Source organism: Eleutherodactylus coqui, chromosome 6 (genome assembly GCF_035609145.1).
Source record: "Eleutherodactylus coqui strain aEleCoq1 chromosome 6, aEleCoq1.hap1, whole genome shotgun sequence".
In the NCBI taxonomy this organism is placed as follows: domain Eukaryota; kingdom Metazoa; phylum Chordata; class Amphibia; order Anura; family Eleutherodactylidae; genus Eleutherodactylus; species Eleutherodactylus coqui.
Genome location: NC_089842.1, coordinates 226,109,866 through 226,122,626, shown reverse-complemented (window position 1 = coordinate 226,122,626; position 12,761 = coordinate 226,109,866). Strand labels below are relative to the sequence as shown.

The window sequence follows — 12,761 nt, the reverse complement described above, 5'->3', positions numbered from 1 at the left end:
TATCATCCATCCATCATGTACATAAAGCTCCCAGATCCCATGAGGCTCCATAGAGGGTGACATATCATCCATCCATCATGTACATAAAAGCTCCCAGATCCCATGAGGCTCCATAGAGGGTGACATATCATCCATCCATCATGTACATAAAAGCTCCCAGATCCCATGAGGCTCCATAGAAGGTGACATATCATCCATCCATCATGTACATAAAGCTCCCAGATCTCATGAGGCTCCATAGAAGGTGACATATTATCCATCCATCATGTACATAAAGCTCCCAGATCCCATGAGGGAAGCTGGACCCCATCCTGTCCTACCTTTCTGGTATGTAGGATAAACACCTAATAATCCCGCGAGTGAAACCAAAACCATTAAAATAAGTGGTTTTGTTTTGTACCTCTCTGCGGTCGGGAGAATATCGCAGTTTTTTTTCTAATCTCCTGCTTTCCAGCAGATCCGCGGCACGTCCTGTCACAGCTGCAGGCAGCCGCGGATCAGACAGCTTCCATTGACTTCAGTGGAAGCCGTCCCTGTGGGATCTGCAGAAAAATGGAGCATGCTGCGATTTCTTCCCGTGTGTGCGATCCGCACCCTGGGGGGGGGGGGGGGGGGAAGAATCACATCCGTATGCTTTAAATTGTTTTGCGGATGCTAATGCATTCCTGTGGGCAGCAAGAGGTGCGGATCTCCTGAATGGGGGCCGCAAATCAAATCCACCTGTGGACGTTGGGCCTAATGCAGATGGCCTGAGAATACCGTCATGTGAATGGCTATGAAGGGGATATAACTAGATCCTGCACATGTATGTAATACTATTACACTACATACATGTCATTACTGCGGCGGGGAGACTCTAATGTGAGGCCTGAGGGACAGTTAGGAGAGAAAGCCTGATGGAATCTGGGAGCATTAGGTACAGGATGGATGATATGTCACCCTCTATGGAGGGGCTTCTGGTTAACCAACATATGTTAGAGTCCATGACAAGCTCAGATGAGATGGAAGAGAGGGAGTTCTGCTCAGTGATGGACTGGCTAGCAACAGCAGCAGATTGGCTGAAGGAAAATGGCGGGAACATGCCTGTGGTTGTCGGGCAGAATCAGGTGACCTGACAGTGGCTGGTGATTGGTCCAGAGGAACAAGCTGGGAGGAGCAGCAGTGAGATATGGAGGTGCAGAGATGTGGGACCCCATTGTTGGTAACCCCATTTAAATAAACACTTTGACCTTTTCTATCTATTATTGGTGTCTGTTATTTATGAGTTCAGTAGGTTTTAATAACCCGTAAGATTCCATGTGAAGCTCTCAGTATAATCCGCAGCTCATAGTTACGTTTTTCTCTCCAGAACCAGAACAGCGGAGCGCCTGGGTGACACCGGTGGTCGTAGCTGTGGTGGCCGTCGCGGCTGTTCTTCTAGGAGGTCTTGGATTTCTCCTATATAGAAGTAAGTATCAGTATATACTATATACACACCGCCACATCCAGGTTGTGCAAAACCCATCAGAAAGCAGATGATGGTCACGGACCCCTCACATTGTGGGTGCTCTTCAGATCTGTGATAATGGATGAGGATGGGACACGGAGACTTATTACACACGGGCCGTTAGTCCATGAAGAATCGGCCTTGTGAATCGCCTCATTGGGGGCTCAAACAGACAAATGTGATTTTGTCCCATTATACGGCCACGATGATCACGGCAGCAGAATGGGACAAAAGGATAACACTGATTTCAGTGGTTTAGTTTTCACTATTGGGATTCTTGCCTGTTAATTGTACAGACGAGAAAAGATAGAACTATATATAGTGTTAACTACGTGCGGGAAAGATAGGGCAGGACTTCTCTTGAGGCAGTTTTTTTTTTCAACCTCCTGAGCAATAGCGCCAAGTTTGAAAAGTCTGAGAAGGAAAAAAAAAAATCTGTCCATGTACAACAACGCTTCGTAGCGGCGAGTGTGGTTGGGCATACGGCCGTCTGACACCGCCCCGAGGGCGATATCACATGATCTCCGATGTAATACTTGGTGAAATAACCCCGAGGGCTCATGTCTACGGGCGTTTAAACAGATAGGTGTGATTTAGTCCTACTATACAAATAATCACAGCCATATGACGGGATGGAACAAAACCACTGATTTCAATGGTTTCATCTTCACTATCTGTATTCTCGGCTGTTAATACTACATGCGAGAAAGATCGGGCAGGACCAGGAAATATGTTGCCGCTTTTTTTTTTTTCAAACTTGCGCGTTATAGTGTGGAGTTCAAATACTCCAAAAAGCAAATCAAACCCTGTTTATGCACCAGTGTGCTCCGTAGCGGTGAGCGTAGCTGCGCATGCTCCCATGTATTTTTGCCTTAGTGCTGCATACGCATTAAGGGTGCATTCACACGAACGTATATCGGCTCGGTTTTCACGCCGAGCCGATATACGTCGTCCTCATCTGCAGGGGGGGAAGGCTGGAAGAGCCAGAAGCAGGAACTGAGCTCCCGCCCCCTCTCTGCCTCCTCTCCGCCCCTCTGCACTATTTGCAATAAGCAGAGGCGGGACAGGGGCGGGGCTAATTATTGGAACTTAGCCCCACCCCCATCCAGCCTCCTTTCATTGCAAATAGTGCAGAGGGGCGGATAGGGGGTGGAGAGGACGCAGAGAGGGGGCAGGAGCTCAGTTCCTGCTCCTGGCTTTTCCAGCCTTCCCACCCCACCCCCCCTGCACATGAGGACAACGTATATCGGCTCGGCGTGAAAACCCAGCCGATATACGTTCATGTGAATGCAGCCTAAGGGCTTCAACACACATTTTTCTCCCCTTCTAGAGCTGTGATGTTACCGGCCCTATAACAGGACAATTGAATAATCAAGTTGTGACCCCTTTACTTTTCTTATTTAGGATGTAAAGAATACTCGTGCTAAATTTCACGCTTCTACAGCAGCGGGAAGTTAGAGAATTAGTGGCGAGTGACTGATAATCACAGCCATCTGCCTATCACTATGGTGTACATTTAAGGGCAAAAACACATGGGGTATGCCCTAATACACTCACTAATACTGTGCTAAGGAGTGCATTAGCACAAGAACCAAGTTTTGTTTTTTTCTACTATTCACACTCCACGCTGGGATGAAATGGGAAGCTAGACCCTTCCCAGAATCTATCCTCACTCGTTGGAAACCTTGGTAATACTACGAGAATCCCGATACTGAAAATGAAATCATTGGTTTCACTTCTTCCCATTATGTGGCTGTGATTTTTCACGCCCATCTGAACAAGCTCTGACACCCCCCTCCCCCCCATGGCTCGGAAATAGTCATCTGAATGGGCCTTAGGGTGCATTCACACGAACGTATATCGGCTCGGGTTTTACGCCGAGCCGATATACGTTGTCCTCGGGTGCAGAGGGGGGGGGAGGATGGAAGAGCCAGGGCCAGGAACTGTGCTCCCGCCCCCTCTGCCTCCTCTCCGCCCCTCTGCACTATTTGCAATGGGGAGAGGCGGGACGGGGGCGGGGCTAATTCCCGGACTTTAGCCCCGCCCCCGTCCCACCTCCTCTAATTGCAAATAGTGCAGAGGGGCGGAGAGGAGGCAGAGAGGGGGGCGGGAGCTCAGTTCCTGCACTTGGCTCTTCCATCCTCCCCCCCCCCTGCACCCGAGGACAACGTATATCGGCTCGGCGTGAAAACCGAGCCGATATACGTTCGTGTGAATGCACCCTTAGTGTCAGTAATAATGCAGCGCTGCTTCTCTTACAAACACAGTTTTGTATGTAGTTTACATATCGGGGCAGATTTATGATTGAAAAGCTGCCAATATCTGGGGGGCAAATTTCGCTAAAACCCCAGTCTTACACACTTTGCAGCATAATCACGTTTTAGACCTTTTGGACCTCATCTGAAAAAGGAGTTTGGCTTTGTGGCAAAGGAGGGCGGCCAAAGTGACAAACACTTGCGTTCTTCTTGTGCGTTTTTTTTCAGGCGATTGTCAGTGGGACTTTCTAATGTTAAAAACGCATTGCACAAAAATCTCAAAACACCAACTTGTGATGCGTTTTTACCATTAGAAAGTCTCATTGACAATCGCGGTAAAAAAAACACAAGTGGGTGTGAGCCCTAAGCCAGATTTTTCAACCAGCATGAGCCACTGTGATAAATCCAGCCCATTCTCAGGCAGGAGCCATAAGACTAACGTTCACATGTGCGAGCATGATGTGCAGCCGTGAATCCCGCCCTCATATCACGCTCCCCACCATGTGAATTCCCCAGGGATTCAAGCCATTTTCATTGCAAAACCGCTTCGCAGCACTCCGGGGTTCCATGCAGGAAAACATCCCTCGTGTCTCGCAACGCACCGATTTCGCATGATTTTCTTGCCCGTGTGAAGCCGGCCTCAAGCCTCATTGGGTCACGCAGCGTTTTATGGTAGTGGGAGCCAGCGATGAGCCAGCTATTTCTGCATACGGCAGGTATAGTTCAAACTGCGCATAACAGCGTGTGACTTTTGTGTTTTTTGTTTTGTTTTTTTTTAATTCCCCGCTCTGTTTCATAGCGGGGTTGCCGACCAATCGTCACCCCCATGCACCATGTATTGAGTATAGACTGTGTTGCACACACTACCCATACACAAGTTTAGGGCTCACGCTGCGCGGTACGGGAGAAAGCCTAATTTCACCTGACTGTATTTGCTGAAGCATTTCCACAAGTGTAAAAGTCACAAGTATAACGTGACCGAGCAATGCCTTCAATATAAATGGATTCATCCAAACAAACGGGTTCTATCTGCGCAAAATCTTAGTCTGCCAAAAGGTAGGCCTTGACCTATCCCTGTCCGTGCTACGCAGAAAGCTGCCATAGACCGCTATGGCACCAGAACAAAGGAGGGGGGGGGGGGAGTTACCTGCTTACAACCCAAGAAAAAGAAGGCAGCTTGCCCTAATTAGGCATTTAATAACCATTCTATTCCATGGGAAGGTGTTACACCCAAGTGTGTCAACGGGCATTTTGATTGCAAAAAACAGTTGATGGTCTAGCAGGGACGTGTCATCCTGATTTTTGCTATCTCCTTCTTCATGCGAATATACATTCCGTAACGGCGTACATATTAATGCACATGTCCATGTGAAGAAGTCCAAAAATAGATCCCTTACACACGCTTACTTACATGCAGTGCTTACACACTAAGGGCTTATTCAGACGACCGTATATCGGCCGTGTATTCACGTCGGCCGATATACGGCGTCTCTATGCAGGGGGGAAGCCTGGAAGAGCCTGGAGCAGTGATCTGAGCTCCTGCCCCTTTCTGCCTCCTCTGCACCCCCTCTGCACTATTTGCAATGAGAAGAGGCGGGATGAGGGCGGGGCTAAGTTTCGAGAATTAGCCCCGTCCTCATCCCGCCTCCCCTCATTGCAAATAGTGCAGAGGGATGGAGAGGGGGCGGGAGCTCAGAGCACTGCTCCCGACTCTTCCAGCATCCTCCCCCTGCAGAGAGGGAGGCTGTATATCGGCCAGCTTGAATACGCGGCCGATATACGGTCGTCTGAATAAACCCTAAGGTGAACGGATCAATGACAGTCCATATACGTTCACTGACTCCATTCACCGCATATCACGTGGCTGTAATACGTGCCGGATTCACGGAGGTGTGAATGAGCCCTTCGTTTCCTCAGGATAAAGATAATCAACTAAATATCCAAGATGACTAACGATGATTAAGAGCCCAATCTGTCCCCAACAGGAGCAGGCTGTGACCGGACGTTTCCATAGGAGTTGGCTGATTCTTCCATGAATTGTTCTTATCTCACCAATTATAATAATGGACTCTTTAGGTTTCTGCTCCTAATTTCATCTCCTGTTATTATTTTAGGAAGGAGCGCCGGCTACAAGACAACCAGCAGTGAGTATTGTGTACACGCGGCTCCGCTGTCTCACTATTGGTGATGATGACTAATGTACTGTTAGTGATGGGAGGGATATGGAGGACAGTATATGATGTATATAGGAGCGGGCTGGGACTGCTGGTAACTTCCATTCACGTCTGAGAGTTACAGAAAGACACAGAACATCCATCTGGACTGTTCCTCTAATCTGATTCATCTCTGGCTACGGCTTACAGATGGGTATTCCCATATGGGCCATGGCTGACTGAGATGAGAATTTTGTAATCTACAGTTTAAAGGTATTGTTCCACCACGGACTTCACTGTTAATATGGGAGCCCCCATCCCAGATCTGCTGGGTGAAGTCATGGCCGGTCAGATATCTCCCCACCAATGTCAGGACAATACAGTGCATGGATGACTTGTATCCGCCAGATGGGGGACAACTCCAAGACTCGGTCCGCACACCACAGCTAGCTCCACTGCAAATCCAGAGTGACACATAAGACAATCCGCATGTTACATGTGGGAACTGTTACAGACTCACCCCAGATTTCATCCCACTGAAAGGGGGGAAAATCCCCAGAGAAATTGACAAGCTGCCGATCCTTAATTTCCAACTTCCTATTGTATTTTGATCTGCAGGTAAAATCCATGTCAATTCTGGTGCATGTGGGCCTCCCTAACAGCACGGCTCATAGAGGGGGGTCCTAAGCCTTGAACTCTTTATCAATTCCATGTGCTCTAATCTGACATGTGGGCAGGGCTTGTCTTCATGAGATTGTTCAGGGTTAGAAAAACAAGGCTGCTTTCTTCTTTAAACAGCGCCACAGCCGTCCACAGGTTGCATGTGGTATTGCAGCTCAGCCCCATTGACTACAATAAAACTGAGGTGCAATACCACATATGGACAGGTGTGGCGCCGTGTTAGGAAGAAAGCAGCCATGTTTTTCTAATCCCATATGATCGCTTTAATTTTGCATAAAATATTCTGTAACTTAGTCATGTGGCGTCACAAGATAAATACAATTAACAGTCTTCAGAATAGAGATAATCGCTGTCTGTACTAAACAAAACCAGAAGAATGTTTGGCCGGCCACGAATGAGGAAAAAAATGAAATCACTAACAATCTGTAAATTCTTTGCTTTACAGTTTTTGTGTAAAGTTTCTAAACTTTTCATTTTCGCTGTGAATTAAATGTGGAATGTCACTTAAACAATTTTCCTATGTTTCCAGCTTCAGACACATCATCTGAGTCTAATAGCGCCAAAGCCTAACGGTGAGTGATAATGTCTCATATAAATGCTGTCGCCGTGTAATGAAATGTGAAATGTGCTGCTGCTTAGGACATCCAGGAAAGCACTGAGTGTTTTTGACTGAATGCTAGAAGTTCAGCTCTTGGAGGGGTTTGTTGACAGTTCCCAATGAAAACCAGCTTGGCACAAGAACATGGCTAAGGCCAGTGCAAAGTATGTAGAGTAATATCGAATATCTATAGTTATGTCCATTACATATCCACTATAAGAACCGCTGCTCCGAGCTGTTGTGTCCTTTATAATATGTTGCTTCCTACTTTCTGCTGTAATAAAACTTGTACATATTATTATATTGTGGTGTTTCCTGTGTTATAGAAGGGTATTGGGCATTTAGGATATTATTACACCCCTACAATGACCTCTGATGGGAATGTTTTCTACTATTTTGTCATTACAGAACCGGACAAGTTTTTTTTCTGGATGCAACAAATCTCAGCTATAAATCCGTCATTATATCCTTGTGTGTAATATAAAGGGAACCTGCCGGATACAATAATCTGAGTCTGCAGCCGAATCCTCGTATAAGACAGCCTCGCAGGCAATATCACCCACAGAAACCTCTCCAAAAGCTGAAGAAAGTGGATGTTCCTAAATTCTTCTACCTCAGTCCTCCAGAGAGGTCACTATACTACTGAGATCTGTAGTGTTCATCGTCCAGCCGGTGCCGGACGGGTCACTGATATGATGGGACACTGATGTAAATATTCATCTGATAAGTTCCTAATAATCACTGTGCTGTCAGGCTGCCACCTGAGGTCTCCACTACCTGGTCTTGGCCATTTCAGTCTGAGGACAGATCAGAAGGAGGGGTAGTTTGTGTGTGTGGAAAGGTCTTAAAAGAAGCTGATTTAAAGGGCTTGTCCCAACTTGACCTTTGACCCTATGCTCTGCTATAACACACGGATATCATATAAGGTGGCCCCTTAGGGCTGTGGAGACTATGTCCGTTTTGGGTGGAGTTGATAAAAATATGCCAGCTCCAACCTCAAAATAAAAATGTTATATATTAGCATATAATAATCCTGATATCACCATTTCACTGCAGTAAATGTATTACTATTTATTATACATGCACCATTTATGAAGGAGTCAAAACCGGAGTCAGACGTTTGGCCAACTGCCTCCACGGCCCTTACTGAGAAGCCCCTATATCAGCCATAAAGGAAAGATCCGCTGCAGGGAAATGTGTGACATCAGCAAATCCTCAGCAATAATGGCTGATCATCGGTGGTTTCAGCCGTCGGACCGGGAGATCAGCTTTCCTGAGAGAACTCCTTTATTAGATGGGCTAATAAGAGGATCCGACAGTAAATGACTTGACATTTGTGATAATTTGTGATACGGCAGGTTTTCTTCTCTTGTTCTTCTGATCTTTCCTTTACATGGGCTTGATGATTTTAATAAGATTTCGGGGTTCTGGCTTACAGGTTTCAGTGTCTTACTTATTTGCCATAAAAGTGCATTACATTATATGGCGGATCAGCTTATATAATATTATATGGAGGATCGGTCTATATAATATGTCACTTTATTTCAGGCTTTTCATATCTTCAGGGAGGATTTCATTTTATTGTAGTTCATGTTTTGCTGTAATTTAGTTGATTTGTATTTGTCCAGTAAAGTGCAGTTATCCGTTCTTCCATATCACACGGGGGAATATCTGGTGTAAATACACTAAAGTGGTGTTCTTCATCCCTCCACTCCTCACACCGCAGATCCCATACAAGATACGGCTCAGGAGCGCTCCCCGCTGGCTGCTCCGCACAGATTAGTAATTTCTTATTTACAATACAGGGAACAGAGCTCTTTGCATCTTACGTTCCCGTATGAAGTGGGTGAGTGGGGGTTGGGTTACTTAGGACCCCTGATATCAGTGGACCAGGAGACTAATGAGAGGGCAGTCAGCCATCATTGTGCAGCAGATATTGGTTGCGAGTATGTGTGACTCTTACTGCATTATTTTCGCATTGGAAGAGGCAAATTGGCTTGTTGTACACAACATATAGCAGGATTATGTGTCTCCTGTGAAGGAACGAGCTCCGGTTGGGCAGAATGTGAGCAGTTCTGGGGACAGAAAGTGAGTATTCAGGAGTTCATGAAAACTCTACAAACTGCACACAGTTCTCATGGACGACCGCCATTTTTTCTGATGATTCCATACATCTGTGCAAAGAAAGTCATCCATGTAGCTGCCGTCTTATGGAATGGTTGTCTGATACAAGCAGTAGGTCTGGCTAATGCCATTATATCCCACACTATATACAGGGTTGGACTGGAGTGCCTAGGGCCCACCAGTAAAACTAATACTGGGGGCTCACAGTACTGATACATGCAAATAATAACTCATCGCCATTTGCAAACTCTCAGTCACGAAATTCTCTATATACTTCAATGAAAAGAAAATGGGAAGTGGGGTTCATGATGGGAGAATAGCGTCTGGTCTCCAGCTGCCCCTAGATGTCATCTTAGCCACTCATGTGTCTATAGAGATAGCCAGTTTATTGTATGGATGTATAGGCCTGCTGAGGTTCTGCCTATCTGTATGTACTGCAGTAGTGTACCGGGCCATGTACAACTGGTGTGGCCCACTCTTGGCTCTGGGACCACCGGTGGATTCTCCTGTTACCCTGTTGGCTAGTCCGATCCTGACTATACATGTATTAGAATAGACACCCTATAAATTAGGTCACTGTCCAGCCATATTGTTGGTTCTTGGATGAATATAATGTAGTCAGCATTCAGAAAGAGGAGATAACAGCACTAAATAATTTCCAGTCAATAAAGAGTGTAAATCATGAAGAAGTGTGAGATCCCGGACTGCCGGCACCAACCGCTTGTATCTCTTCACCCGGAGAATGGGAAAGTTTCACCTGATTTCCCTGCTATGATGACCTTCTGGGCTGCGGTCCATGGTGTTAAGATAAGAGGACAATAACTTTTGAATGACATAACGTGCCTAAGAAATAAGTCACATTACACCTGGCTACATCTGTAAAGCAGGATGACAATGTAACGCCTCTACTGTGTGGGTTTGTAATACACACACACGCACGTATGTGACACACACATGTGACATACACACACACGTGACACACACATGACACACATATGACACACACACACGTGACACACACACGTGTAACACACGTGACACACACACGTGACACACACACGTGACACACGTGACACACACAAGTGACACACACACGTGACACACGCGACACACACACGTGACACGCCTCACACACACGTGACACACACACACGACACACACGTGACACACACACGTGACACACGTGACACAGACGTGTGACACACGTGACACACGTGACACACACGTGACACTCGTGACACACACACGTGACACTCGTGACACACACACGTGACACACGTGACACTTGTGACACACACACGCGACACTCACGTGTGACACACGCGACACACATGTGTGACACACGCGACACACCTGCGTGACACACGTGACACACCTGCGTGACACACGTGACACACACGCGACACGCACACACGTGAAACACACACATGACACGTGTGTGTGTCACGTGTGTGTGTGACACACGCGCGCGCGACACACACTTGACACACACACGTGACACACGCACACACACGTGACACACACGTGACACACACACGTGACACACACACACGTGTCACATGTGTGTCACGCGTGTTTGTGTCACGCGTGTGTGTCATGCGTGTTTGTGTCACGTGTGTGTCACGCGTGTGTGTCACATGTGTGTGACACACACACGCGTGACACACACGTGACACACACACACGTGACACTCGTGACACACACGTGACACACATGACACACATGACACACACGTGACTCACATGTGACACACACATGTGACACGCATGACACACACGTGACACACATGTAACACGTGACACACACGTGACACACACATGTGACACACATGACACACACGTGACACACACGTAACACACACACGTGACACGTGACACACGTGACACACACGTAACACACACACGTGACACGTGACACACACATGTGACACACACACCTGACACACGTGACACGCACACGTGACACTTGACACTCACAGGTGACACACGTGACACATGACACACACACGTGACACACACACGTGACACACATGACACAGACATGTGACACGTGTGACACACGCGACACACACGTGACACGTGACACACACACGTGACACTCGTGACACACACACGTCACACTCGCGACACACAGACACGTGACACTCGCGACACACACACGTGTGACACACGCGACACACACGTGTGACACACGCGACACACACGTGTGACACACGCGACACACCTGCGTGACACACACACGTGACACAGACGTGTGACACACGCGACACACACGCGACACACGTGACACACACACGTGACACTCGTGACACACACACGTGACACTCGTGACACACACGTGACACACACACGCGACACACACACGCGACACACACATGTGACACAAGTGACACACACACACGTGACACGTTACACACACATGTGACACACACGTGACACACACGTGACACACGTGACACACATGACACACACGTGACACACACACACGACACACACGTGACACACACACACGTGACCCACACACACGTGACACACACACGTTACACACACGTGACACACACACGTGACACACACACACGTGACACACACACACGTGACACACACACACGTGACACACACACACATGTGACACACACACACATGTGACACACACACGTGACACACGTGACACACACGTGACACACACACGTGACACAAACACACGTGACACACACGACACACATGTGACACACACACACGACACACACGTGACACACACACACGTGACCCACACACACGTGACACACACACGTTACACACACGTGACACACACGTGACACACACACGTGACACACACACACGTGACACACACACACGTGACACACACACACATGTGACACACACACACATGTGACACACACACGTGACACACGTGACACACACGTGACACACACACGTGACAGACATGACACACACACGTTACACACACGTGACACACGTGACACATGTTACACACACACGTGACACACACACGTGACACGCACGTGACACGCACGTGACACACACGTGACACACATGTGACACACACTCGTGACACACACTTGACACACGTGACACACGTGACACACACATGACACACACGTAACACACACATGACACACACGTGAAACACACACGTGACACACACATGACACACGTGAAACACACGTGACACACACGTGACACACGTGACACACACACGTGACACACACACGTGACACACACATGTGACACAGACACACATGTGACACAAACAGACACACGTGACACATACACACGTGACACACACGTGACACACGACACACACGTGACACATGTGACACGACACACGTGACACAAACACACACGTGACACACACACACGCACGTATGTGACACACACATGTGACATACACACACACGTGACACACATGTGACACACACGTGACACACATACGTGACAGACACA

At 47.6% G+C, this 12,761-nt stretch overlaps 1 protein-coding gene across 3 annotated transcripts in view; it reads left to right on the top strand.

Moving 5' to 3' along the window:
* Positions 1–8,608, top strand: part of LOC136633338 (class I histocompatibility antigen, F10 alpha chain-like) — a 64,488-nt gene extending 55,880 nt beyond the window's left edge. For 2 of the 3 annotated variants that reach the window (XM_066608999.1, XM_066609000.1), the window contains exons 5-8: positions 1,349–1,447; positions 5,856–5,885; positions 7,105–7,147; positions 7,582–8,608. In XM_066608999.1, the coding sequence (XP_066465096.1) occupies positions 1,349–1,447; positions 5,856–5,885; positions 7,105–7,145 (170 nt within the window). In that variant the 3' untranslated portion in view covers positions 7,146–7,147; positions 7,582–8,608. The remainder of the gene's footprint in view (positions 1–1,348; positions 1,448–5,855; positions 5,886–7,104; positions 7,148–7,581) is intronic. The other variant, XM_066609001.1, reaches the window with a different exon arrangement.
* Positions 8,609–12,761: the final 4,153 nt, after the last annotated feature.